General features: G+C 57.6%; 2 protein-coding genes and 1 long non-coding RNA gene across 9 annotated transcripts; all 3 read left to right on the top strand.

Moving 5' to 3' along the window:
• MEN1 (menin 1) lies at positions 1–6,021 on the top strand. Of its 3 annotated transcripts, none has more exons than XM_014844902.3 (10): positions 1–130; positions 514–974; positions 1,945–2,153; positions 2,362–2,490; positions 2,776–2,816; positions 2,898–2,985; positions 3,587–3,723; positions 4,138–4,273; positions 4,723–4,887; positions 5,101–6,021. In XM_014844902.3, coding segments are annotated over exons 1-10 (1,851 nt in total). In that variant the 5' UTR covers positions 1–128; the 3' UTR covers positions 5,584–6,021. The 3 variants fall into 3 exon arrangements, with proteins under 3 accessions (XP_014700388.1, XP_014700389.1, XP_044618458.1); XM_014844903.3 differs by having other exon boundaries at positions 5–142; XM_044762523.2 differs by lacking the exon at positions 1–130 and adding an exon at positions 211–232.
• Positions 6,022–6,636: 615 nt separating this feature from the next.
• On the top strand, positions 6,637–18,706 carry MAP4K2 (mitogen-activated protein kinase kinase kinase kinase 2). 5 transcript variants are annotated; one of them, XM_044762226.2, is made up of 32 exons: positions 6,637–6,814; positions 6,925–6,982; positions 7,221–7,311; positions 7,397–7,461; positions 7,733–7,788; positions 8,085–8,132; positions 8,218–8,260; positions 8,639–8,711; positions 8,789–8,920; positions 8,998–9,060; positions 9,370–9,451; positions 9,534–9,641; positions 10,059–10,137; positions 10,542–10,600; positions 11,192–11,235; positions 11,321–11,359; positions 11,434–11,467; positions 11,593–11,698; positions 11,782–11,870; positions 11,952–11,993; positions 12,075–12,159; positions 12,244–12,323; positions 12,405–12,465; positions 12,548–12,665; positions 16,151–16,209; positions 16,289–16,392; positions 16,486–16,663; positions 17,386–17,454; positions 17,559–17,645; positions 17,888–17,958; positions 18,044–18,099; positions 18,202–18,706. In XM_044762226.2, exons 1-32 carry the CDS (start codon positions 6,719–6,721, stop codon positions 18,287–18,289), a joined length of 2,463 nt encoding a protein of 820 aa, XP_044618161.1. In that variant the 5' UTR covers positions 6,637–6,718; the 3' UTR covers positions 18,290–18,706. The 5 variants fall into 5 exon arrangements, with proteins under 5 accessions (XP_044618161.1, XP_070344217.1, XP_044618163.1 ...); XM_070488116.1 differs by having other exon boundaries at positions 6,647–6,814; positions 6,925–7,097; XM_044762228.2 differs by having other exon boundaries at positions 6,650–6,814; positions 7,609–7,788.
• Positions 18,707–19,348: 642 nt separating this feature from the next.
• Positions 19,349–19,978, top strand: LOC139040814 (uncharacterized). Its single transcript, XR_011495165.1, has 3 exons — positions 19,349–19,486; positions 19,658–19,702; positions 19,845–19,978. It is a non-coding gene; the product is annotated as an uncharacterized lncRNA (long non-coding RNA).
• The last annotated feature ends 7,509 nt before the right edge of the window (positions 19,979–27,487 follow it).

Genomic DNA, 27,487 nt, shown 5'->3' with positions numbered 1-27,487 from the left:
CATTTCAAGATCAGCGGGGGCAGGAGGGGGCCCGGAACTCCACTTCCCGGCAGGCAGTGCTGCCGGAGGGGCGGAACTCCGTTTCCCAGCAGGCTCCAGGCGGCGGGCGCCGCGGTGCCTTGTGTGGGATGTAAGCGCGGAGGTGGGCGCGGGGGACCCAGGCCAGGACTTTCCTTGGGATTTGGGGGGCTTGGCGTAGGAGCGCCTGCCCGACCGACTCTAGGGGCCTGGGGTATGGTCGCAGAGAGGGGGCGGGGCGGCCATTGGGGGTCCTCAGCGGAGTCCTAGGGGCGCACCCCCATCAGAGCCGGGGCTCCTGGGGTTGTGGGGGGCGAGGAGGCCCTACAGCCTAGGCTGAGGGGTCCCTCCGACGAAAGAGGGGGAACGGACGAGCGCAGGGTGAAGGGGGCGGGGAAGCAGGGCACGGTGTGTTGGGGGTGGAACCTTAGCCGAGGCTGGGAGGGGGCTCCCCGCCGCGCCCGCCCGACCCTCCCTCCCCTGGCTCGCCCGCAGGCCGAGGCCCGCCGCCATGGGGCTGAAGGCCGCCCAGAAGACGCTGTTCCCGCTGCGCTCCATCGACGACGTGGTGCGCCTGTTCGCTGCCGAGCTGGGCCGAGAGGAGCCGGACCTGGTGCTCCTCTCCTTGGTCCTGGGCTTCGTGGAGCACTTCCTCGCTGTCAACCGCGTCATCCCTACCAACGTGCCCGAGCTCACCTTCCAGCCCAGTCCCGCGCCCGACCCTCCTGGTGGCCTCACCTACTTCCCCGTGGCCGACCTCTCCATCATCGCCGCGCTCTATGCCCGCTTCACCGCCCAGATCCGCGGCGCCGTCGACCTGTCTCTCTACCCTCGAGAGGGGGGCGTCTCCAGCCGCGAGCTGGTGAAGAAGGTCTCCGATGTCATCTGGAACAGCCTCAGCCGTTCCTACTTCAAGGATCGGGCGCACATCCAATCCCTCTTCAGCTTCATCACAGGTTGGAGCCCGACAGGTGGCAAGGGGCGAGAATCCTGTCTCACCTGGGAACCGTGGCCCACCTCTTCCCAACACTATGGGGTTTCTAGAGCCCTTTGGAGACCTGTAAGCCTCACGAGGCGGGGCAAGTGTGATTCTCCGCTTTGCAGCTACGAAACTGAAGCCCAGAGAGGGGAAGTGATGTGCCAAAGTCACACAGAATGGCAGAGCTGGCACTGGACCCCAGTCACTTGGCTCGAAACCCATTAGGCCACCGTATGCCCCCTCAGAACCCCCATCCCTGCCATGGAGCAGCTACAGGAGTCCTGCGGCCCAGCATGAGGCACAGAGGGCGACAGCAGAGTTGGGGAGTGAGGACCAAAATTGGGCTACATTTGAGACAATTAAATGAAATACATCTGAAAATGTTTTGAAAGTGAACAGGCCAGAGGCTTCATCTCAAGAAGCTTAAGGCTTGGGGCCGGCAAAGAGCTTTCTTCTTTGCTTTAAGCCCAGTTGACTGGCAGTCAGGTCTCGGGGTGCCATATTGAGAAGGAAACTGAGGCTGCTTCTGACCTCAGCAGGAAGAGTACAGAGATAAATTAGGAGTATCTGCCAGTGGGTGTGAGAAAAAAGAGCGTTGGCCAGTGTCCTGTTTTTGCTATCCGTGTTATAACCTAGTAGGTGCAGTAAAATGAGGAAATCCATAAATTAACAGAAATGTGTAATATGGTTGCAGAGAAAGAAAAGGGACAGGGTCAAAGGCTGGGTGGAGCTATGGAAGATCCCAGAAGGTCTCTTGTTGAGGATAAAGGATGTAAAGGGCAAAGGAGAGGCTTTCAACACGTAGGAGGAAAGGGATGGAGGGATGAAGGGTGGCAGTGTCTGAGGTTTGGAGCTGAGGGTGGGAGGGAGTATAGCCCATCACTACCTGGCCCCTTCCCCTAGGCCAGAGCCCAGAGGACCCTCTTTAATTAGCTCTCCTTCCACAGGCACCAAACTGGACAGCTCTGGTGTGGCCTTTGCTGTGGTGGGGGCCTGCCAGGCTCTGGGTCTCCGGGATGTCCACCTGGCCCTGTCTGAGGACCACGCCTGGGTAGTGTTTGGGCCCAACGGAGAGCAGACAGCTGAGGTCACTTGGCACGGCAAGGGCAATGAGGACCGCAGGGGCCAGACTGTCAACGCGGGTGTGGCTGAGCGGGTATTGTCCCCCCACCCCAACTTGTCCCTTTCGCACTCTCCGCCCAAGCCACTCAAGGGCCTCTGCATTCTTGAGCCACACTCCCCTGTTCCCTCACCACCCATGTATGTCAGGAAGGGGACGCGGAAGGGCCCCTTTCCTGGCTGCCACTCCCTGGAGCAGGCTCAGGTGGCCGTCCTGAGACGTCTGGTCTTGTTCTTCCTCCAAGAGCTGGCTGTACCTGAAAGGATCGTACATGCGCTGTGACCGCAAGATGGAGGTGGCGTTCATGGTGTGCGCCATCAACCCTTCCATTGACCTGCACACGGATTCTCTGGAGCTGCTGCAGCTGCAGCAGGTGAGGCATGCCCATGGCACCCCGGGCAGGGTCACGTGCCCTCCCCGAGCTTCAACTTCCCCTTGTGCAACAAGAGCTAATCCTGGCCCGGCCTTTCCCAGGGCTCTTGGGAGAGTGGAATTGAAACGTGAAAGGGCTTTGATTGCAATAAGGGGCTGGTTCCTGAATTCTGGCCCTTCCTACCTGGTGGGACGTCCCTGCTGGTGGACGTGCCACCTCTGCCTAGTAGACTGAGGACCCTGTCCCCCCCCCACCCGGCTCACACCTCTCTCCTTCGGCCCCTAGAAGCTGCTCTGGCTGCTCTATGACCTGGGACATCTGGAAAGGTGAGTAGGGGGAAGTGGCCAGGCTGGGCCTCAGGGGGCTCGGGGGCCAGGGGACAGCCTGGACTCATGATCCTTTCCCAGGTACCCCATGGCGCTGGGGAACCTGGCAGATCTGGAGGAGCTGGAGCCCACCCCTGGCCGGCCAGACCCACTCACGCTCTACCACAAGGTGGGGACATCTCAGGAGGGTACAGAAGGGAGGCCCAACAGGGGCTGGGGTCCCCTTCTACCTGGGGACTGGGAGGGGCAGGTGAGAAGAGAAGAACTTTGTGTGTAATGGGGGTATCCCTCACCCAGTTCCCATTCTGAGTTTGCCACGTGCGTGTTCAGTGCAGTCATGGCTGTCTGAGGAGGGTTCTGGGGACCCCAGCCTGGGAGTGCTGGGGCCTGGATTTGTCCCCTCAGCCCTGCTTTTCCTGCTGCCTCTTGTCCTTCCTGGAGTATAACAGAGGTCACCCGTGGGGGGAGTACTGAGGAGGGGGTGTTAACTCGGTGGGGGTCAGGGGTAGGAGGGACATGGGGCTGGGCTTGGAAGCCTTTGGTGTTTGTGTAGGAGTGCCTGGGAAAGCCTGAGAAAGAGACATGCCCTGAGCTTGGAGGACAGGCCCCTGCCCTTTTCTAGGCCATGGTCTGTGGGGGCCTCCACCCCTGCGGTCCGACCCCGGCTTCAGCAAGCAGTCCTGCAGACCCAGGGAGGAAGCCCTGGAGGAGAGGTGGAAGGGGCGGGAGGCGGTGTGGTCCTCCTGTTGCCTCGTCTGCTCTGTCCCCAGGGCATTGCCTCAGCCAAGACCCACTACCGGGACGAGCACATCTACCCCTACATGTACCTGGCCGGCTACCACTGTCGCAACCGCAATGTGCGCGAAGCCCTGCAGGCCTGGGCCGACACGGCCACTGTCATCCAGGAGTGAGGATGCCCCCACGGGGGCCTCGGCCCGCCCGCCCTTCCCCTTCCCCCCAATTTCCAACCACCCTCATCCAGGACTGCAGCCTGGGTCCCAACCCCATCCCCTCCATCCAGTCCCTGGGCAGTCCAGGCCACCAGCCCAGGTGGTAGGGACCCCTGATGAGGGCCTCATGCCTCTCCCCTCCCCCTCTCATTTCCAGCCACCATCCAGCAGTGGAACCTGCACCCCCAGCCCCATGCCCCCTCCTCACTTTTGCTCTGGGCTGACACAGAGACCATCATTTCAGAGTGAGGACCCCAACCACTCACCCCGTCCCTGGATGACCCAGGAAAAGAAACCTGGCGTCATCCCCCACCAGGTCCCAGGGGGTACCCCCGTGGCTGAGACCCCACAGTGCCCTCCTGCTCTCACAGCTACAACTACTGCCGGGAAGACGAGGAGATCTACAAGGAGTTCTTTGAAGTGGCCAACGATGTCATTCCCAACCTGCTGAAGGAGGCGGCCAGCCTGCTGGAGGCCGGCGAGGAGCGGCCGGGGGAGCAGACCCAGGTGAAGGGCTGCAGCCCCAGCCTGTGTGCACCCTCCGGCTGAGCGGGGCTCCCTGTCACAGCCGCACAGGCCCACGGACTGCATGAAGGAGGTGGCCCAGCGCGAGAGCTGTGTTCTCTTCTGCAGTAGCCACAGTCCTGGGCCTGGGTTTGAGGGAGCCGAGGGTATTTTAGGGGTCTCTACACATGGGTGGAAGCCCATCTCTTTCAGGGCCAGGGCCCCTCAGTGGGTCGAAGGGGTGGGATGGGGGTAAGGGATGGTTCCATCCTTCCGCCATGTGCTGGCTAAGGGCTGGTTTTATAAAAGGAAGGAGGTTTTGCGAATTCTCTTCTCCCATGCTCACCTCTTCCAGAGCCAGGGCTCACTGCCTAGCTGAGGGGCCTGGCCTGTGCCCTCTGATAAGAGTGAGAAGGGCGTCTGACTTGTGCCTTCCTCTCCCCCTTGCCCAGGGCACGCAGAGCCAGGGGTCTGCCCTCCAGGACCCAGAGTGCTTCGCCCACCTGCTTCGATTCTACGACGGCATCTGCAAATGGGAAGAGGGCAGCCCCACGCCCGTGCTACATGTGGGCTGGGCCACCTTCCTTGTGCAGTCCCTAGGCCGTTTTGAGGGACAGGTGAGGGGCAGCTGCGCAGGGTGGCCGGGAGGACAGGGAGTGACAGCAGCTGTAGAAGGGTCGGGACCTTTGTAGCCCTGAAGGGCATCTGCTCATCCCCTTTGGGTGCAGATGAGACTGGGGCACCTCGACAGTCTGGCCGAGGCCAGGTCCTGGGCTTCCAGCCGCTGGCCTGAAACCTCTTCCTCGGCCTGCCCTCCCCCTCCGGCCCAGGTGCGGCAGAAGGTGCGCATCGTGAGCCGCGAGGCCGAGACGGCCGAGGCGGAGGAGCCGTGGGGCGAGGAAGCCCGGGAAGGCCGGCGGCGGGGTCCGCGGCGGGAGTCCAAGCCCGAGGAGCCGCCGCCGCCTAAGAAGCCGGCGCTGGACAAGGGCCCGGGCGCGGGCCAGGGCGCGGTGCCCGGCCCCCCCCGGAAGCCCCCAGGGACCGTCCCAGGCACTACCCGCGGCCCCGAAGGCGGCAGCGCCGTCCCGGCGCCAACGCCCGCCGCGTCGCCCCCACCGGAGGGGCCGGTGCTCACTTTCCAGAGCGAGAAGATGAAGGGCATGAAGGAGCTGCTGGTGGCCACCAAGATCAACTCGAGCGCCATCAAGCTGCAGCTGACGGCGCAATCGCAAGTGCAGATGAAGAAGCAGAAGGTGTCTACACCTAGCGACTACACGCTTTCCTTCCTCAAACGGCAGCGCAAGGGCCTCTGAACTACCCCGGACTCCCTATCGGCCCACGGGGAGCCCGCCCCCAACCGGGGTGGAGGCTCCGCCCCAGCTCCCGTGAGCCCAGGCTCCGCCCCCTGCCCGGGCCCAGGAGGCCCCAACCCCACCCGGAACCGAGGCTGCGGGGCTGCGGGTCCGGGAGACCTAGGGCTCTGCCCCGTCATCGGAATATACGTCCCATCCCCCAGCACCCCAGCCGGCCAATGGGAACCTCACCCCGGGCCCCATCACCAGTCTTTAAAGGTCCAACCACGGGAATCAGGCCCAGCTCAGAACCGCTCTACCCGGCGGCCTGGCCAGTGCTGCTCAGGGTTGCTCTCACCCCTGGTCCGGGAAGCCCCCCCGCCCCCGCTCAGCCCCCAGGAGTACATTTTCGCACTTCAGAATTTCATCCTGGGATTCCAAGCACCCTACCCGCAAGAATTTAAGGAACGCTTCCAGAATTTGGAAATCCTAGCCTCCTCTCCCCCGAGCCCGGGGCACGGAGCTCCGCCCCTGGCCTGTGTGACCTCTGAGCCCGCCCCCTTCCTGACCAAACTGGCCCCAGATCAGAGCGACCTCTTCGCCGACCCTCTGGGAACCTCCCGGAGGTCCAGCCCGTCTCGGGGGACCCGGGAGGAAATCTGCAGGGGTTTGCGAGTGGGTGAGGGGAGCCTGATCGCTTCCTGTTTTGTACATAGATTTATTTTTCAGTTTCAAGGAAGATGAATACATTTTGTAAGAAAAAAAAAAAGTACTTGTCCGTGTTTGATCTGGGAAGTTGGGGGGGCGGGGCGGGGCGGGGTCGAGCGCCCCCCTTTCCTCTGCCTTCTGGCCCTCTGGCCTCGGGCTCCCCACCTGTAGCGCGCGGGCACCGGGCGGCTGGCGGAAAGGCCTCGGCGCCGTCTGCCCCGCCCGGCCTCGGGGCTTCCCCTGGGCGCCGCGGGCCCGTCCCGCGGGCGCCTCCTCACGGCCGGGCGGCGGGGCATCCCCGCCTGGCCCCGCCCCGGGCCCGGCCCCGCCCCCGCGGCCTCCGAGCCACCGGCGGGCCCGCCCCGCCCCGCCCCGCGCCGCCCCGCGCCGGCTCCGCGGCTCCGCAGCTCGCGCCCGCCCGCCCGCCGGCCCGCCCGGCGCCGGGCCCATGGCGCTGCTGCGGGACGTGTCGCTGCAGGACCCGCGGGACCGCTTCGAGCTGCTGCAGCGCGTTGGGGCCGGGACCTATGGCGACGTCTACAAGGTGCGCCGGGCCGGGCGGGGGAGCGGCGGAGGGTGCCCGCTCGGCGCCCTGCGGCGGGCTCCAGCTCCCCGCCCCGCCCCGCCTCAGCCCTCTCCCCCTCCGCCCTGCAGGCCCGCGACACGGTCACGTCCGAACTGGCCGCGGTCAAGATAGTCAAGCTGGACCCAGGTGAGGGCCCGGGCCCGGGGCCTCTGCGCTGCAGGGCGGGCAGAGCGCCGCGCGGGCGCGGTGTGCGGGGCGGCGAGTTGACGTTTCCGAGACCCCCGAGAGGCAGGCCCCGGAGGTACTGTCGCCTGGCACCCGGCCGGCATGGAGGGAGGAGGCGCTCTGTGCCCATTTTGCAGATGGGGGCACTGAGTTAGGACGACCCCTATGCGGCCCCTCCATGATGCCCTGTGCTCCCCAGGGGACGACATCAGCTCCCTCCAGCAGGAAATCACCATCCTGCGTGAGTGTCGGCACCCCAACGTGGTGGCCTACATTGGCAGCTACCTCAGGTGAGGCTGCTTTACCGCCTGCCCACCTTCAGGCAGCCCCCGTGGGGCCCTGCCAGGTGCCCACCTCAGCTCTGTGTCCCTCCAGGAATGACCGCTTGTGGATCTGCATGGAGTTCTGCGGTGGGGGGTCCCTGCAGGAGATTTACCACGGTGAGGGCCATAGCCTTCTTCCCATCCCCCACCCCAACATGGGGCACGAGGGGAGAGCTGGGGCTCTGGACTTGGGCCCTTCTCCACTTCTCACTGGCTGTGTGACCTTGAGAGAAATGTTGTGCTTCTCTGGGCTCTGTATCCTAGACTATCCTGGGAAAGGATTGGCCAACACCCCTTTTGCCTAGCAGTGCCTGCTGCTTCCCCCACACAGAATGGCCTCAGCATCTCCCCCAGACCCCCGTGCCAGCTCTCACCCCTTCCATTTCAGCCACCGGGCCCCTGGAGGAACGACAGATTGCCTATGTCTGCCGAGAGGCACTGAAGGTAGCTGGGCCCATAAGGGTGCTCACACCCCAATCCCCGGGAGCTGTGGGCAGGGAGCCCAGCTGGCCAGTGTGTGGGGGAGGAGGGGGGGCTGGCCTGAGGGGCGGTGGGTCCTGGGGGGAAAGGGCCCCAGCCCTTTTGCCGGAAGCAGCCCATTTCCCTCTTGGCTCAGTCACTTCCTGTTTGGGGAGAGGGGAGGAGGAAGCCGCGTGGGTGGGGGGCCCCAGTCCTGGGAGGGGGCTCAGGGGAGGGGATGGTGCTGGGAGCTGCTCTCAGGGGCTCCTCTCTGTCCCCAGGGGCTGCACCACTTGCATTCGCAGGGCAAGATCCACAGAGACATCAAGGTAGGGGTCTGGCCGAGGGCATGCTGGGAGGACAGAGGAGGTGCTCAGGGGCGCCAGACGGGACCTTTCTCCTCCGTTCCCACAGGGAGCCAACCTTCTCCTCACCCTCCAGGGAGATGTCAAGCTGGGTCAGTACCCCGGGGACACAATCAGGGTGAGGGTTCCCTGGAAGTTCCCGGAGGCAGGGCCTGCACTCAGGTGCTGGGTGTCCGTGGGCAAGTCACTTTACTGCTTGAGTCTCAGTTTCCCCGTTTAGAAAGTGAACAGTCCTCCCTTCCTGTTAGAGGTTGGATGTGGTTGGTCCAACATGGGACCAGGCGCTTGGTCAGGGAGAGAAGGTGGTTGACCTCTCCCGGGAGGGGGGCCTGGCCCTGCCTGGGCCCCGTGGCGGTTGTGACCCAGCCTAGGCAGCCTGCTGTCTGAGCCTTGCCGGCTGCACCCTGCGCCCTAGAGGTGGGTGGGTGAGCAGCCCGAGGGCGGGTGAGGGCAGCTCTTTGTCCCTGCAGCTGACTTTGGGGTGTCAGGCGAGCTGACGGCGTCTGTGGCTAAGAGGAGGTCTTTCATCGGGACTCCATACTGGTGAGGCTGCGCCTCGGGCTGGGGGGCGGGGCCACAGGTGGGGTACCTGGCCATCTCGTCTGTGACCCTGCCTCCAGGATGGCCCCAGAGGTGGCTGCCGTGGAGCGCAAAGGTGGCTACAATGAGCTGTGTGACGTCTGGGCCCTGGGCATCACTGCCATTGAGCTGGGCGAGCTGCAGCCCCCTCTGTTCCACCTGCACCCCATGAGGTCAGCTGAACACTTGCCCCTCACCTGACCCTGAGAGTCCTGCTGACCCTTGACCCCTGACCTTGTGCTCTCCACAGGGCCTTGATGCTCATGTCCAAGAGCAGCTTCCAGCCACCCAAGCTGAGAGACAAGACTCGCTGGTGGGCGCCCACGTCCCCCTGCTGGGGCCCCCTTGCAGCCAGGTCCCTTGGGGGTGGAGGAGCCCTCCCCTCTCTGGGCCCCCACAGCTCATCTGCGGGAGGGACCTGGTGTGGACGGGGGAGAAGGGCAGATGGTGATGACGGACGAGCTGCCATGTCGCAACAGCGGTATTGCTCCAGCCAGCTGCCCTAGGCCCCAGACTGGCTCCTTCCTGGGCGGGCCTCTGCAGTGGTGGCAGGTGGCAGCTGGCAGGATGCCCTCCTGAGGGCTAACCTGGGTCTGGGGTGGGGGGCTCTTGTGCCTACTAGGACCCAGAATTTCCACCACTTCCTCAAGCTGGCCTTGACCAAGAACCCCAAGAAGAGGCCAACGGCAGAGAAACTTCTGCAGGTGGGAGGCAGGGGGTGGGGGGGGGGCTTGGTGCTGGGGAGCAGTGGCCAGGGACCAACCTGTGCGCCCCTCGATCCTCCAGCACCCATTCACAACCCAGCAGCTCCCTCGGGCTCTGCTCACACAGCTGTTGGACAAGGCCAATGACCCCCACCTGGGAACCCCCTCCCCGGAAGATTGTGACCTGGAGGTAAGGGGGGGGAGCTGGGGAAACGGATCTTGGCCTGACCTGCTGTAAGGAGCGCAGAGGTGTGTAGGTCAAGGTCCCTTTAACTTGTCTATTTCCAGCCCAGGCAGCTTGCCTGCAGGTGAGCCCACCCTTCGGGATCTTCTTGCCTCCCAGTACCCCGGTGATAGGCTCCTGCCGTTGGCCCAGGCTGACCATGACCCTGGCTCAGCCATCTTCCGCTCGCTGTGTGACCTTCAGCCAGTTACTTGCCTTTCTGCTGGTTTTCTCAGCTGTGAAATGAGGGTGCCATTTAATCTCACGATAATTTCAGAGGGTTGATTGTGAACACAAAACACATCCACGTGTACAAATAAAGCACCTCAAAGGATGCCTGCGTGAAGCAAGCGCTGGGTGTGGGTCCCCTGTGTTCTTTCCTAGACTTATGACATGTTTCCAGACACCATTCACTCCCGGGGGCAGCACGGCCCGGCCGAGAGGACCCCCTCGGAGATCCAGTGTGAGTTGGCTCGGGCCATGTGTGGATTTGGTGTGGGGCCGTGTGTGTGGATTTGGTGTAAGGCCGTGTGTGGATTTGGTGTGGGGCCGTGTGTGTGGATTTGGTGTGGGGGCCGTGTGTGTGGATTTGGTGTGGGGGCCGTGTGTGTGGATTTGGTGTGGGGGCCGTGTGTGTGGATTTGGTGTGTGGCCGTGTGTGTGGATTTAGTGTGGAGCCGTGTGTGTGGATTTCGTGTGGGGGTGTGGATTTCGGGAGCAGTGTTGCGTGGATTGGGGGCTGTGTGTGTGGGGGTGGGAGGGCGATGCGTGTGCATTTGGTGCGGGGGTTGTGTGTGTGGCTTTGGTGTGAGTGTGGGGGTCAGTCCTAAGACTCTGGCCCCCAACCGCTGTATCTGGGCCCCCCAGTTCACCAGGTGAAATTCGGCGCCCCACGCAGGAAGGAAACGGACCCCCTCAATGAGCCGGTGAGGGGCTGGCTGAGGGCGGGGGGTGGCGCGCAGCGTGGGCTGGGGGCTGCTGGAGGTCAGCGTCTGAAGTCGCAGAGCCTTGCAGAGGGGACCGCCTGGCCCTCAGGCCTGGGAGGGCTCCCAGCAGGCCTGTCCCTCCCAGGGACACGGCAGGCTGGCAGCTCCCTCCTGGGCCAAGTTCTTTTGGATAGCTGGCTGGAAGGTGGCAGGGTGACCCCGCCTTTCTAAAAAGTGGGCTGTCACACGCCTGAGCCCCCCGCCTTCAACGTGTTTCTCTCTGCCTCAGTCTCCACGTCCGCCCCTGATTGTCTGACTCACTGTTCCCCTGCTCTCTCACCGTCTCTCATCAGCATCTCTCTTCGCTCCCACCATCTCAGTCTCATTCTCTCTCACTCTTTGTTTCTGTGTCCCTGTTTTTCTCAATCTCTCTGCTTCTCATTGTCTCTCTTTCTCTCACAGATCTTTTGCCTGCTACCATTTCATTTTCCATCTGTCTGTCTGTCCTCTCTGTCTCCCACAATCTCTTGATTGCCTCTCACATTGTCTCTCTGCCTCTCTCCTGGTCTTTCTGACTTGCTTTCCCCACAGTGGGAGGAGGAGTGGACGCTGCTGGGAAAGGATGAGCTGAGTGGGTGAGTGAGGCAGAGGGAAGGCGCAGGGGAGGGGTTGGGGGCAGCAGAAAAGGCTGACCTCTGACCCCTTCGCCTGCCTGTCCAGGAGCCTGCTGCAGTCGGTCCAGGAGGCCCTGGAGGAAAGGTGAGGGGCTGGGCCTGGAGGAGCGGGGAGGCCCCCGTCCTGGGGCCCAGTCACATGTCATGCCTCGTCTGCAGGAGCCTGACTATCCGGCCAGCCTTGGAACTCCAGGTACAGGGTGGGAGGAAGCTGGAGCTGGGGCTGGGGGCAGTGCTGTAGAGGGCACACTTGGGGTGGGACACGGTTACAGGGTGACCTGCTCACAGCCGGGTGGGGCCCCGTGACCCTCCTGCCAGGAGCTGGACTCCCCCGATGACGCCATGGGCACCATCAAGCGGGCCCCATTTTTGGGGTCGTCCCCCTCTGTGCCCCCAGCTGAGGACCCTCTATCCAGCCCCCCAGGTGAGTCCCAGGCCTGGGGGACCAGGCGGCAGGCCCAGGTTGGGGGTCCTGGGCTGGAATTCACGGCGGGTCTGTGCCCGCAGGAACCCCGCCCCCACCTCTCCGAGGCCCTGACAGCCCCCCAGTGCTCCCCACCGCCTGGGCCACCATGAAGCACCGGTTGGATCCTGAGGTGAGGGGGTGCTCCCGAGGGGCTGGGGAGGTGGGAGGCTGCGGATGTCATCTTGGCCCTGACTCCTTCCCTCTGTCCCAGAGATCGTCCTGCCACGGGCTCCCCCCGACCCCCAAGGTGCACGTAAGTGTCTGCCCCGCAGCCCCGCTGCCCACAGCCCTGCCCGCTGCCCCACGCCTCCTCCTCAGCCTCGTCTCCCCACAGATGGGCGCCTGCTTCTCCAAGGTCTTCAATGGCTGCCCCCTGCGGATCCACGCTGCTGTCACCTGGATTCACCCTGTCACCCGGGGTAGGCCAGGGGCGGGATGGAAGCAGGGGCCTGGGAGTATCCAGCTTGGGCCACTGAACTCTGACCCCATCCCCAACCCTGCAGACCAGTTCCTGGTGGTGGGGGCCGAGGAAGGCATCTACACCCTCAACCTGCACGAACTGCATGAGGATACATTGGAGAAGGTGAGGCCGAGCTGGCCGTGGGGGGGCAGAGGGCCCCGGGGGACCTCGGGGGCTGACGCCCTGTCCCTCTGTGGCCTCCAGCTGATCTCGCACCGCTGCGCCTGGCTCTACTGTGTGAATAACGTGCTGCTGTCGCTCTCAGGTACCAGTGGTCGGGGCAGGTGGGGCGGGGCCTGCACCCGCCCACCCCTGCGGCACCGTGAGCCTCCCCCTCTCCCCCGCAGGGAAATCCACGCATGTCTGGGCCCACGACCTCCCAGGCCTGTTCGAGCAGCGGCGCCTACAGCAGCAGGTGCCTCTCTCCATCCCTACCAACCGCCTCACCCAGCGCATCATCCCCAGGTCAGGGACTGGGGAGCGGGGGCGGGAGGTGGGGGCAGGGGGCACAGCCCGGGTGGAAGAGGGCCTTGCTCATTTCTGTTGTGATCTTAGACATGTCGCTGTGCCTCCCCAATCCTCAGCTTCCCCATCTGTCCGTGCAGTCAATAGCCCCCTGCCCCTGTCCCTAGGCCTGTTGGGGGGTAGGGAGACAGTGGACGTGCAGGTACTTTGCTGTGGGAGCTGTGCTCACGAGGCTGCGGGGAAGACGGGTGCTGAGCACTGAGCGCTGTTACAGGCCAGGTCTTACGCTGGCCGTGGAGGTGACGAATCAGATGAGTCCTTGTCACTCGGCCCCTGGTTCTGAGGTGAACTCGAGGGAGAGCTGGGAGGAGGCCTCAGAGAGCCCAGGCGAGCTCATGGAGTTTGAAAGTGCACAGAGGTCTTCCAGCAGATGAGTTAGGGAATAGCATTCCAGGCAGCGGGAAGAGCAAGCACGAATGCCTGCAGGTGGTCTGGGGAGTTACAGGTGTTTGGCCTGAGGGAGGAGGGTGGAGCAGCCTGAGAGGAAGCTACACGGGTGGCAGAGCCCTTCCTTTGATGCCAGGCCCAGGATTCAGGCTATGTTCATCTGGTAGTAGTGCCGTGAGCATTTTAGAAGGGTCTCTCTGTGTGTCATCAGGATTCTTCCTGTTGCAGGTGGTTCACTCACTGGCTTAAGCGCAAAAGGGAATTTCATGGCTCCTGTAACTGAAAGTCCAGGAGTAGGGTTAGCTTCAGGCCCGGCTGGATCCAGGCTTACACGGCATCATCAGGAATTTTCCTGCCTCTCCTGGCTCTGTTGTCCTCTTGTCGCCCTCATTCTCACTCGGCTTTCCTGTGCAGTGAAGGCTGCCTGCAGTCCCAGGCCTGCTTTCTATTAGCGAGCAACCCTGTGGAACTAGTATTTCCAAGTAATTCTCACAGAAGTCCTGGGGCCAGTCTTCACTGATCCAGCTGAGGTCCAGGCCCATCCTTGAGCCAGTGTTGGTGGCCAGGGGACAAGGAGCTCGGGGGCCAGGCCTGGGTCACATGCCCTCTCCTGGAGCTAGGGAGAAGGAGAGAGGGGCTTTTCGGGACAGATGAAAACAAGAGGCATCTGCTGGCTGGCAGATGATGGGGACTAGGCTACCAGATGGTGACAACTGGACAGACCTGAGCAGGATTGAGGAAGTGGTATTGACAGGAGTTAGGGACTGATAGGAGTGAGTCTAAGGCAGAGGGAGGGATGGGGAGACCTCCAGAGGAGCAGAGTAGGTTGTGTGTTTTATGAGGCACAGGACATCCAAGGTAGAGTCCCTCATTCAGTCATTCAACAAACACCCACTCAGCACCTAGGATGTTTCAGGCAGTGTTCTGGGGGCATGAGATGCGTCTGTGAACTAAAGTGACCCTTACATTCTCCAGACCTTCTTGTCGAGAGAGACAGACAACAAACAATCCAACAAAAAAGGAGTATATTCTGTGGTGGTGCATAGAGGGGAAAGTGCTACATGAAGAAGAGCAAGGAGAAGAGAAGGAGGGCCAGGAGGGGTGGGGCTCGGCTTGCGGTTTTAAACAGGGTGGTCAGGAAGGACCTCGCTGAGATGGTGCTGTTTGAGCAAAGACTTGGAGCAGGTGATGGAGCGAGCCCTATTGAGTTCTGGGGGAAGGGCATCCCAGAGGGCGGGCACAGCCAGTGCAAAGGCCCTGAGGCAGGAGTGGGCCTGGCCTATTTGAGGAACAGCAAGGAAGGAGGCTGGCGTGGCCAGATGGATGGAGTGAGGGGGAGATGATCTGGGAGGGCTCTGTGGCCACATTAGGCATTTGGCTTTGAATCAGAGCAGCCTGAGGGCCCCTGCAGAAGTGACAAGGACTGAGGTTTTCATGGGTCACTCTGGCTACTGTGTTGAGAACAGACTGGAGGAGATGAATGTGGAAGCAGGAGACCTGTCAGGAGCCAGGTGCAGTCAGCAGGTGGGAGGTGACGGTGGCTTGGACCGGGGTGGCATTGAAGGAGAAGAAAAGTAGAGGGATTCTGGTTTTATTTTGAAAGTGGAACCAGCAGGATTTCCTGACAATTGGTGGATGGAAGAGAAAGAGGAGTGAAGGATGACTCCAAGGTTTGGTTTTCAGGCTAGGCAGCGGAAGGATGGAGCTGTCATCAGCGGTGGGTGGAGCGGAGTTCAGTGTTGTCACACTGAGTTTGAGATGTGCAAGCGGGGCCTCTGTCAGCTGTTGGCTGGGCGAGGCTGAGTTCAGGGGCGGGGGGCTGTGAGCTTAGACACTGTTATGACCAGGTGGCGGGTGGCAGCCAGAGGGCCAGGCAGGGGAGGCCAGGCCGGTGGCCACACCAGCTGGGGAGATGGGGCCCAGCCCTTCCTGCGGCGTGCTCACTCCAGGACTGCATCTGGAGCTCTGTGGCCTCAGGGCTTCCTGAGTCCTGTCCCCAAGCGAGTGTCTGCTTTGGCCCAGGACCTGCAGGAAACAGGCCCATCAGAGCCCCAGCCTGTCACAGGCAGCATTGGGCCTGTGTCTGGGAAACCCCGGAGTCACAGAGTACACTTCAAATGTAAAGAGTGGAGAACCAGAATGTTTGGAGATAAAAACAAATACAAAAATATTTGCTTCTGTCCCACCCAAAGGCCAGTTGGGGAAGAGAGGAGAAGGAACTGGGGAGACAGAAGAGAGAGGACAGAGGGGCAGAAAGAGAGAGAGAGAGAGAGACAGGCGTTGGCTTCCTCAGCGGGGCCCACATCCTGGTAGAGGGCGCAGACAGGACCTGGGTCGCCAGGGGGAGGTGGCAGGGCTGCTGACATGCGGCTCTGTTCCCCAGAGGAAGAAACAGGCTCAGAAAGTCCCCTGGGGTCTGGGGAACAGCCAGTAACCAAGACAAGGACTCCACTTCTCCCCAGGCCCCAATGGGAGCGACCCACTGGCAGCAGAGGGCAGCTGCTGGCCTTTCCTTGCGAGTCCTGACCTCCTTGGGCCTGGGTGCCCCTCTGTGACCTGGGCCTTCCATGCTCTTGTTTCTTCATTCATTCCTTCATTTATACCCTGCCATCGGCTAAAAGGGATTTCAAGGACTGGAGATAGGTGCAAAGTAGTCCTTTGGGATGGTGACACCCTCTGTGAGTGCCGGGCTCTGCTGTACGCCCTCCCCCGTGTCAACTCATATAATCCCCACCGGGACCCTCCGAGGTGGGCGCCCGTTAGCCCCATTCTACAGATGAGGGAATCGAAGTGTGCAGAGGTTAAGTGACATGCCCAAAGTTGCACAGTTAGAGGTAATTCTGTGCCCCAAACCCCTGGACGGGACAGAGATGCTGCGGGCTGCAGAGGTGGGTGCTGCAGCCACGAGACCAGCTCCGGATCCTGTGTCCTTCACAGCTGTGTTACCCGGGCAAGTTGCTTTGCCTCTCTGAACCTCAGTCTCTCACCTGTAAGGCGGGCAAGGCCCGTGACGCACGCCCTGGTTGTCACTTCTACAGGCGCTTCGCCCTGTCCACCAAGATTCCTGACACCAAGGGCTGCCTGCAGTGTCGCGTGGGTAAGGGCTGCGCAGGGTGGGGCCGGGAGGGGTCGGGGCGCGGGGGATGCCCAGTGCCCATGGCTTGCCTCTCTCGCAGTGCGGAACCCCTACACAGGCAGCACCTTCCTGCTGGCCGCCCTGCCCACCAGCCTGCTCCTGCTGCAGTGGTACGAGCCGCTGCAGAAGTTCCTGCTGCTCAAGGTGGGGGGCGGGGCTGAGGCCAGGGGACCCTCGGGCGGGTGGCAGGGGGCTGGAGAGGGGACGTGGAGACCTGAGCACCCCTGCTGCCCCCAGAACTTCTCCAGCCCCTTGCCCAGCCCAGCAGGGATGCTGGAGCCGCTGGTGCTGGATGGGAAGGAGCTCCCGCAGGTGTGCGTGGGGGCTGAGAGCCCCGAGGGGCCCGGCTGCCGCGTCCTGTTCCACGTCCTGCCCCTGGAGGCGGGCCTGACGCCGGATGTCCTCATCCCACCTGGTGAGCTGGAGGGCTGGGCTGCTGCACACGCGGGGATGGGGGGTGTGTGTGTTTGAGAGAGAGTTCCCCACAGCCTGTGGTCCATGGAGACCTTGGGGGCCCAGAGTTCCCAGCCTCCCTTCAGCTGGGCTTCCGTAAAAGAGCTCATTAGACCAGAGAGCTCAGCGGCTGAGGAAAGGCGGACCAGCACTGCAGGGGCTGCAGGGACAGAGCCAAATGGGGCAAGGCAGGTGCTGGAGGCCTCCATTCTGAGCGAGGGAGCAGGACCCTGGATGCGGGGACCGCTCAGGGTTGCAGCGCGAGTGGCAGAGGGTGATGGAGGAGGGAAGGCCCCACGCTGTGCCCCGAGCGGGGTCTCACATGAGATTTCACTCTTAATCCTCACAAACGGCCCCACATCAGGCCCTTGTTACACAGGAGGAAACTGAGGCTTGGAGATTTGAGGTCACACAGGACTGAGTCACGAAGCCTGCTTCTCCATCCTCCCGCGGCTCCTGGGGACTCTCCCTGTTCCCCAAGGGCCCGAGGATGCTCGCTTCCTTCTCAGCCTCGGTTCCCCAGCTGGGCAGCGACATTAGGGATCCTGACCCTACCGAGCCGTTGTGAGGCTGAGATGTGCCTGTAGCCAAAGGCTGGCTGCAGCCCGTCACCTGTGTCCTGCTCCTGGGGCCAGAGCAGGGCTGGTGGCTCAGCCAGGCCTTGTGTCCCTTCTCTGCCTGCAGATGGGCTCCCAGGCTCGGCCCAGCAAGTGATTCAGGTGGACAGGGACACAATCCTAGTCTGCTTTGACCGTGAGTGTCCGTGGGGTTGCGGCAGGGGGCAGCGGAAGGTGGGGTGGGGGAAGCCATGTGGGTCTGCCTCCCCCTCCCCGCCCATCAGCCCTTTCCCTGTGCAGGCTGCGTAAGGATTGTCAACCTGCTGGGCGAGCCCACGGCCACACTGGCGCCTGTGCTGACCTTCGACTTCTCCATTGAGACTGTGGGTAAGTGAGCCGGACACAGGTGGAGGCGGGGGTGTCCCCAGCCTGGAGCATGTGATATGGTCCAGGGGCTAGGGGCTGGCAGCAGGACAAGGAGGCAGGTCTCCAAGCCCCTCTTGAGAGCCATCCTGGTTACCTGCAGTCCGTGAGGACCTCTGTGGCCCAGCCCTGGGCCTGGGGTGTGGCTGGGGGACCCAGCATCCTCAGGGCAGGCGCAGGGCTGATGGCAGCGCGGCCCCTCCTAGTGTGTCTGCAGGACAGCGTGCTGGCCTTCTGGAGCCACGGGATGCAAGGTCGCAGCCTGGACACCAATGAGGTGAGTGGGACTCAGGAACCTGGCTGCCCCCCACCGGGTTGTCCCCACCTCTTAGGAGTGGCCTCAGTGCCCCTTTTCTTCCCAGGTGACCCAGGAGATCACAGACAAGACGAGGATCTTCCGAGTGCTTGGGGCCCACAGGTAGGAGGGGTGCCCGGCTTCCCCTTCACCCGCCCCCCGAGGCCGCATGGCCACACCCAGTGTCTTCCCGCCCTGCTCACCTCCAGCTCTCTCTCCCCTCAGAGACATCATCCTCGAGAGCATTCCCACCGACAACCCAGAGGCTCACAGCAACCTCTACATTCTCACGGGCCATCAGAGCAGTTACTGAGCGGGCCGGGCACTCCCCCGCCGCGCCCCATGCCTTAGCCACAGTCCCTTTTAGGCAAAGGGCCCCCTCCCAGATCAGAGGCGCCCAGGCCCTGGCTCTGCTGGTCTAAAGGGCAGAAATGATCCTGAGAAGAGTTTGGGGGCAGGGCAGGGTGAGGAGGGGAGCCCACCCAAGCCTCTGCAGTAACTGGACCAGAGGAAGCTGCTGTCGCCTCCCCCTCCCCCACAGGCAGCCCAGTCCCTAGTGCCCCGTGGCAGGGGCCCTGGGCAGGGTAGGGCGGGCCCCAGGGGATCCATTCCATTTTGTTCCACATTTCCTTTCCACTCTTCCTGCCAAGAGCCTGCCTCTGCGCCTTGTCCTGGGGAACACGGTATTTAAAAGAGAGACTATATTGATATTAAAGCTGGTTTAATTTTATTCCACTGGTCTCTCTGGGTCTGGGGGCGCTGAGCCCACTGCCTCATCTCCTTCCTCCTTCCTTCCACCTCCCTCCCTCCCTCCTCCATCCTCCCTTCCTCCCTCCCTCCCTCCCGCACATCCTCTGTGGCACCAGCTGCTGTGGATGCACCATGGAAGGGGAGCTGGGCAGAGGTGATGGGGAGGCCCATGGTGCCAGCAGGCCTCTCAGGGGCACTGTCTTCCTCCGCTCCCCTGCTCAGGATGAGCCCTCAGCTCTGCAGTGCGAGGCCTCTTTTGTGCCCAAGGAGTCATGCAGATGAGGGGGCCCCTGAACAAAGGGACTTTCATCTGGGGCAGCGCTGCCTCATATGGGATCTCACCAGGCGGCCTGTGGAAGGCCTGCTCCACCCAGCCACAGGGAGGCTGCTGGCCTCGGGAGAGCCTGCCACAACCTGTGTACCCTGCCCAGGCCTGGGGCTGCCTCCCTGCCTCCCACCTGCTGCCTCTGTGGACTCTGTCAGGCCCTATTACTGAATACAGGCATGATCTTTCATTAGACTCAGCAGATCAGCCCGTGTCCGTTCAACAAGTATTCCCAGAAGGCCTCCTAGTGCCCGGCCCTGGGCTTACAGAGGGGTCACTACCAAGCTGGACCCCTGCTGGAGCCAGCCTCTTGAGGGCACGTCCGTCCGCCCACAGCTTACCTTGTGCTTTGCTCTGTCATTCACCCACGTTTCCCTCTTAGAGAGCTCCGCACCCCAGGCATGGACCAGGCTCTTGACCACAGCCTTTGGGCAGGTGAGGCCGAGGAGGCAGGATGGCAGCTGGCCTTGAAGGAGGGGTCGGGGGCACGGGCAGGATCCGGCTGCAGAGAGTGGGGGTCTGGGGGCGGGAGAGCAGGGAAGGCCCTGGGTCTGGGAGAGGAGTGTGAGCCGAGTTTGGCCCGATCATTTCCCTTCTGATGTTCAGGCCAAGTGTTTGCATGAGGACTTCTCTACACCTGGTGGGCCGTTGGTAAATATTTAATAAATGAATGAAACGATGAGTGGGTGGGTAGTTGGCAGCTTATGTGAAGAGCCGGCGGCAGCTTAGTCCCTGCTACCCTGGGGCCCCAGGCAATCCCATGGTTGTCATATTGTCCCTTGTCCACCCCCAGCAGATCCCCGACTGCTCTGAGTCATCCTAGTGACCAGGAGGCTGAAATGGGGAGTCAGACCAGGGGAGGAGACGCTGCACGGGGCACTGCTGTGTACCGGGCACGCACACCTGTGTTCTCCGTGAGACCCAGAGGAGGGTGAGAGGCACCTTCCAAGTTCTGAGTGTTTGTCTGCACCCACTGGAGGGCATTTGATGGGTCAAATGGGGGGTGACAGGGATACGAGTCCTAACTTCCAAATTTCCAGATTCTTGGTAGAGGTGCAGGATTAAGTTGAGGAGTGCCAGGGGTGGGGAGGTGGGCTCCACTCAGCAGAGGCCCCTGACCCAGGACCCCAGGTGCCCAGGGAAGACTGACCTTCTGTCCACAGAGCAGCAGGCGGCAGACAGCGCCACCTTGTGGCAGGTTGCCCCAGCCCTTGGCTGCCACCCTGGTCTGAAAAGGGGGGTTGGGGGTCAGCGTGTAATGTCCAAAGAGAGGGGTCTGGGAAAAGCCAGAGCCTCTGATAAAATGTTTGCCGCCAGCAAAGGCTGGCCACAAGCCAAAGAAAGGCCAGGAAGCTGGATATGTACTGAAAGGCTGAAATGTTTATCTATTTTTTAACAGGCAGCCCTAGGCCATGGTACACAACTTTAAAAAATACAAAATAGATACAATGAAAGTCACCCCCCCCCCCCGACCAGCCCCGAGATCCCAATTACTCAGGAACCCTCCAGAAGTGTTTATGCATATCTAAGCAGTCTCATAGGTATTATTTGCCCTTTTTATACACATGGTAACGTATTCCTTCCACTGTTCTCATCCTACCCTTTTAAAATCTGCCCTGAAGAGCTGACCATTACCAGTGCCTCCCTCTTGGTTTTTTTATAGCTAGTGGTATTTCACTGTATGCATTTCCCATAACTAATGGTAATTAACTAGCCAATTAGATCCCTATTGATGGAAATTTGTTCCTACTACTTTGATATTACAAACGATCCTGCAGTATTCTTATGCCAAGGCCACGGTACATATTCAAGTGTCCTATAGGATGAATTCCTGGAAGTGGCATTGCTGGGTCAGAGGTGGCTGCGTTTGTCCTTGTGATAGCCACTGTCAGATTGCCCTCCCCAGGTGGAAGCTTCTGGGATGGTCAGGTCAGCCTCTCTAAGCCATTCTGTGGGTAAGTGAGGAGACATGGGTGCCCCAGGATATCTGGGAGCTGGCCTATACACCAAGGCAAGTGAGGGTCAAGGGGACAACCAGAATGTGGCCTTGTTCCCTGTGGCGTGTCCAGCAACTGGTCCCTGCCTGGCACGCAGCAGGCCCTCAGTGCTGCTCTCCAAGTAAAGGAATGTGTGTGCTGAGATGAAGGGGAGCCCCTGCAGCGGGCCCCTGGCCCGGGCCAGCCTGCTGAGCTCTGTTTTCCGGGTGCACCATATCCTGCGTCAGCCTGCAGGGCTGCTGGGAGGCTGGGAGATACCATATTCACATAACACAGCAACACAGATGGACCTCAGAGACTTGGTGCTGAATGAAAACAGCAAATCGCATAAAACTACACACAGTATGGCAGCATTTTATAAAGCTCAAAACAAGCAAAATGAAACCATCTATTGTCTGGCGAGACATGCACATGTGATAAACCTCTGTTGGGAGATCAGGGGGAGAGAAAGCACAAAATTCAAGATGATGGTCCCTGTGAGGGGAGTTGAGCAGGGAGGAGGACCCCAGAATTTGCAAAGGGTTGGTAATATCTTGGTTCTGACGTTGGGTGGTAGGTTCGCGGGCGTTCAATTTTAACTCAGTTCCAAACTCACATAGGGTGCCACACATCCTTTTGTATGTAAGAAATACCATGTAAGAAAATGTAAGTTAAGTATTTTAAAGTAATCACTCAAAAATGAAAACCCTATAACGGCTTAAAAAACAAAAACAGAAAGCCAAGATAAATGCTTTCCTCAGTGATGAAATCAAGTGGAGATGATGAAATCAGTGTTTGTGTAGAAACGGCTTTCTCACCGTCTAAGTGGCATGCAATAAACTGCATATATTAAAAATGCACTCTGATGACTTAGACATGTATATACACCCGGGAAACCATCACCACAGTCAAGATACGAACATCTCCTCACCCCAAAAGCTTCCTCTGCCCCACTGTAGTCACACCCTCCTCCTCGACCTCCCCTCCCCATCCCCAAGTCACCAAGGATCTGCGTTGTCACTGTAAATGAACTTGCATTTTCCAGAATCTCTATAAATAGAATCATACAGTATGGACTCCTTTTTTGTCTGACTTCTTTAAGCATAATTATTTTGAGATTCGTCCCTGTTGTTGCATGTATTAGGACTCATTCCATTTTATTGCCAAGTAGTATTCCATTTTATGGACGTACCACAGTTTGTTTAGCTAGTCACCTATCGATGGACATTTGGGCTGTTTCCAGTTTTGGACTATTACAAATACAGCTGCAGTGAACATTCATATATGCTTCTTTGTGTGGAAATATACTCGCCTTTCTCTTGGTAAATATCTTGCAGTGGAAGCGCTGGGTCATGTGGTAGGTGTTAACTTTCTAAGAAACCACCCAACTGTTTTCCAAGCAGCTGCACCATTTTACACTCCCACCAGCAGTGGAGGAGGGTTCCGGTTCCTCCACATCCTCACCAAAACTTGGTCTAGTCAGTCTTGTTTAACGTTGGCTGCTCAAATCCGTGTATAGTGGTATTGCATAGTAATTTTAATTTACATTTCTTTCATGACTAATGATCTTGAGATCTTTTCCTGTACTTATTTACCATCTATACATATTCTTTGGTAAAGTGTTCAAATCTTCTGCTTTTAAACAATAGGATTGTTGGGGCCGGCCTGGTGGTGCAGCGGTTAAGTGCACAGGTTCTGCTCCAGCGGCCTGGGGTTCGCTGGTTCAGATCCCGGATGCGGACATGGCACCACTTGGCAAAAGCCATGCTGTGGTAGGCGTCCCATATATAAAGTAGAGGAAGATGGGCATGGATGTTAGCTCAGGGCCAGTCTTCCTCAGCAAAAAGAGGAGGATTGGCAGCAGTTAGCTCAGGGCTAATCTTCCTCAAAAAAAAAAAAAAAAGATTGTTTTCTTATGGTTCAGTTTTCAAAGTCTGGATACAAGTCCTTTACTAGATATGTGATTTGCACCTATCTATTAGACTACTCTTTCTAATTTGTATCTAATTCCACAAATTCCACTGCCTATCTCCCTCGAGTTCAAATTACCTTTAATATAGGTAACAATAGGAAGCTGTAAATAAAATTGGAAAACCAAATTATGAAAAGTACTTGATGCACCCTGGGTGCTCGCTCCATGGAAGACAGGATTATTCCTAATTCAGGCAATGGAGTCATCTGGGCTCTCTAAAGGCTGGACGCTGAGCAGCCAGCCACGGGTTGGCTCCCTGCTGTCCCAGCTAGCTGGGTGACCCTCCGTCTCAGCCTTGCCTGAGAACTGGGGCTTCTGAACTATCAGATGTAGAGGTAAATGGAAAATGCCAGGATTAGCAGGAAGGCACCGAAGCTTCTTACTCTTTATATTCCAACACTAATTCTCACAGTGACTGGATATCCCACAATTCCATTCCGTTCTGCCACAAACTACCCTGAGTTGGCAGACCCCACAGGTTAAGGAATTCAGCCACAAGTCCTGGGTCTCCAGGCTACCCACACCTCTGTCCAATTCGGCTACAAATTTGGGGTTTCCCACAATCCCACTCAGGTTTCATAATTTGCCAGAATGACACACACAACTCAGGAAAGCACTATGTTATGATTACCATTTTATTATAAAGGATACAAATGCACAGCTATGAAGAGATGCATAGGACAGCAAGGTGTGAAAGACTGCTGAGCCCAGGAGCTGCTGTCCCTGTAGAGGCAGGCTGCGTCACCCTCCTGTCACATTGGTATGTTCACCAACCCGGAAGCTCTCTGAACCTCGTTGTTCAGCGTTTTTATTGAGGCTTTATTACAGAGGCATGATTGATTAAATCACCGGCCATGTGACTGAATGCAATCTCCAGCCCCTGAAGTGGGGGGTGGGGCTGAGAGCTGTGTTTTCTGGTGACCAGGCACCATCCCAAAGCTGCCTCAGGGCCCTCAGAGCTGACAGTGAGTCACCCTGTTAGCTAAACTCAGGTTAGTCCAAAGGGGCTCATCATGAATAATGAAAGACACTCCTATCGCTTAGGAACTCCCTAGGGTTTTCGACGCTCTGGGCCAGGATCTGAGGACAAAGACCAGATAGATATTTTTTATGATACTGCACCTTTGTATAAAATCAGGAAGCATCTGTGGCGTAATCCTTGCCCCCGCAGCTCAGGAGACACCCCACAAAAGCCAACTGTGCCCTCTCATCTCATTGAATCAGCATAGCACCCTGGAGAGTAGTGTTGGTCGACATCTGTGTTCTACAGACAAACTGAGGCACGGAGAGATTAAATGCCTTCCCAAGCTGCCAGCTGGAGGATGGCTCGCCCTGGTCTGCAGGACTCCAACTTGCCTCAAAATGGGGAAGTTTGCTCAACGGTCCTCAGCCAGAAAGTGGCATGGTCTGCATTCCAATCCTGCTCTGTCCCGAAGAGTTTTGGACCAGCAGACTGTACTGGGAGACTGTGGGACCTTGAAGGAGTCACTTAACCTTTTCATGCCTCAGTTTTCTCATCTATAGATTAGAGACAGTAGTCATCTCCAAAGGTGGCCGTGAGGATGAAATGAGCTACTCCATGTGAAAGAACTCAGAACTGAGGCTGGACTAGCCAAAATGCAAACTCCTAGCCATTAATTTGTCCTTGGAACACTTAGAAAAATTGATCATACATTTAACCATAAAGAAAATTGTACTTTTTTGAAAGAGCAGAGATTTTTAAGGCCACATTCTGCAGAAATCTAACAAAAATAGAAATTAATAATAAAAAGATGACCAAAATATTTTAACTTGGTAATTAAAAAAGACTCCCAAGAAAATCCTGGATAAAAGAGAAAATTAAACTGAAATGACCAGGAAGCAGTGAAAATGGCCGCCCCCTGAGACAGCCCCAGCTGCAGTCTTCCCCGTTATTAGTAAGGAGGTATCATTATTAGTATTAACAGTGTATTTTTCTTTGTGCATTTGTCTTTCTCCTTTGCCACACTGTGATTTTCTGCAAGGCAGGGACTGAATTTCATTTACTGTCGTATCCACCAAGCTGTTCAACTCAGTATCTGCTGTAACATTGAATGACTCTTTTCTCCCCTCTTTCATAGAATTTGTTATATTTACTGCATAAATTCATTTTTCCTCCAAACAGATGATTTAAACTTTTATATTTCTCCTTTCTTGTCGACAATATTAGCTTCATTTTTATTATATAAATAACTTAGTATAAAAATTAGAAAAAATTAGAACGAGGAGGAAAAACAGTAAAAATTACCTTAGATCCCCCACCATTGGAAATTTGGTGATTGTCCCGTCAATGCATTTCTTTCTATCTATACAGTTATATATAATATTATACAAATGGGACCATGTCACACATTTTTAAAAAGTATGAAACACATTGAAAAAATATGTTGGGCTCCTAAAATATATTAGACAATTTCTAGGTATGTGTTTCCTTCTCCAATGTCTTCGCTGAAAATGTGTGTCTCCTTCCATAGCTTTCTCTATACTCATATAATAATATGCAAACACCCATGCACATATATGGGCTTTGTTTTATAAAAACAAGATCATGTAATATCTATTTCTCTGCTTCTTTTCTCATTTAATAATAATGCAGCACAGAAATCTCTCTATGTTGGTATGGATTAACTACTTTTCAAGGCTGCCTAATAGTCCAGGTTATGGATATTCCAGTTTGTTCAACCATTCATATATTGATGGAAATTCGGTTTCCAGGTTTTTGCCATGACAAACAAAGCTGCAGTAACTGCAGGAGAAGACCTTGAACACACGATATTATATAATCACAGGCCTTGCCTTGGGGCAGAGTCCCAGGAGTGGGACTGCTACATCGAAAGGGTTTTTAATTTTTCCTGAAAGGGGTACAATTTTAATAGACAACAGAATGCTTTCCCAAAAAGAAATTCACAGCAGTAGGTGTTAGCACATTTTTGGTTTTTTTTGAGGAAGATTAGCCCTGAGCTAACATCTGCTGCCAATCCTCCTCTTTTTTGCTGAGGAAGACTGGCCCTGAGCTAACATCGGTGCCCATCTCCCTCTACTTTATATGTGGGAATGCCTGCCATAGCATGGCTCACCAAGTGGTGCCACGTCCGCACCTGGGATCCAAACTGGCCCGGGCCACTGAAGTGGAACTTGCACACTTAACCGCTGCACCACGGGGCCGGCCCAGCACATTTGTTTTTTGCTATTTTGATGGTTATGAAGAGTCCTCATTGTTACCTTAATTTGCATTTCTCTTCTTGGGGGGTTGGTACGCTTTCATATTTTTTGGCTGTTTGGATTTGCTGTTCTGAGACTTCATATTCATCGTCTTTGCTCATTTTCTATTGTTTTTGTCTCTTTTCTAATTAGTTTTTAGACTTCTTTGTATATTATAGATATTAGCTCTTTATCATACGTACAGCAAGCACATTTCCCTAATGCATTATTGTCTGTTGACTTTTTTTTTTTTTAAAGCTTTTATTTTTTCCTTTTTCTCCCCAAAGCCCCCTGGTACATAGTTGTGTATTCTTCGTTGTGGGTTCTTCTAGTTGTGGCATGTGGGACGCTGCCTCAGCGTGGTCTGATGAGCAGTGCCATGTCCGCGCCCAGGATTCGAACTAACGAAACACTGGGCCACCTGCAGCGGAGCGCACGAACTTAACCACTCGGCCACGGGGCCAGCCCCTGTCTGTTGACTTTTATCATACACTTTTAGTTTCTTTGGTAACCAAGTATACCTTTTCTTTCTGGTTTGAATTTCCTGTGACGGGGTTCAGGGCAGTCCGCCCCCAAATATGCTACTTTGGCCTACTGATTTATTTTGAGTTAAATTACTTAAGAAGCAGCCAGTGCAAGGACACTTTGACCTTCCTTTGTCCCCCTGAAAGCAGGAAATAAACGTCCCATCTGAAAGGTACCCTCCCTCTACGGGAGGAAGAGACGTCCTTATCACCAGAGATGGGGAATTCAGGGCGGAGAAGGCTACATAAACAAACATTGTTACAACAGTTTACTACCCCAAGCCCAGCCTTCTTTGTCTCGTTAATTCTTCAGATTTGCTGCCTCTTTGTCTAAAAAGTATAAAAACTGTGTGCTTCGGTCACTTCTTTGGGTCTCACATTCTCACAACTTGCATAATTAAATTTGTTTTTCTCCCATCAATCTGTCCTGTGTTAATATGATTATTAGGCCAGCTAAAGAACCAAGGAGGGTAGAGGAAAAGTTTTTCCTCCCTTACACTTGTCTTCATAAAGCCTCTACCTCTAGATGACCCCGACAATCTCCTGAATCGCATTCCACGTCCGTTTTACTGTTTAGATTGAGGACTCCGTACCATTTATTAGCTAGACCTTTTCCTTCCTGACTTAAAATGCCATCTTTGTGCTATTTCTACCTACACGTGGGGAACCTACTTGGGGACCCTATTCGATTGCACTAAACCTTCCTACAACACCGCGTTGTTTCTTTACTGTTTTTTATCCCGTA

This window comes from Equus asinus, chromosome 17, assembly GCF_041296235.1.
Source record: "Equus asinus isolate D_3611 breed Donkey chromosome 17, EquAss-T2T_v2, whole genome shotgun sequence".
NCBI classification, from domain to species: Eukaryota; Metazoa; Chordata; class Mammalia; order Perissodactyla; family Equidae; genus Equus; species Equus asinus.
The sequence above is the reverse complement of the archived record's forward strand: the minus strand, read 5'-3'. Positions and strand labels throughout refer to the sequence as shown.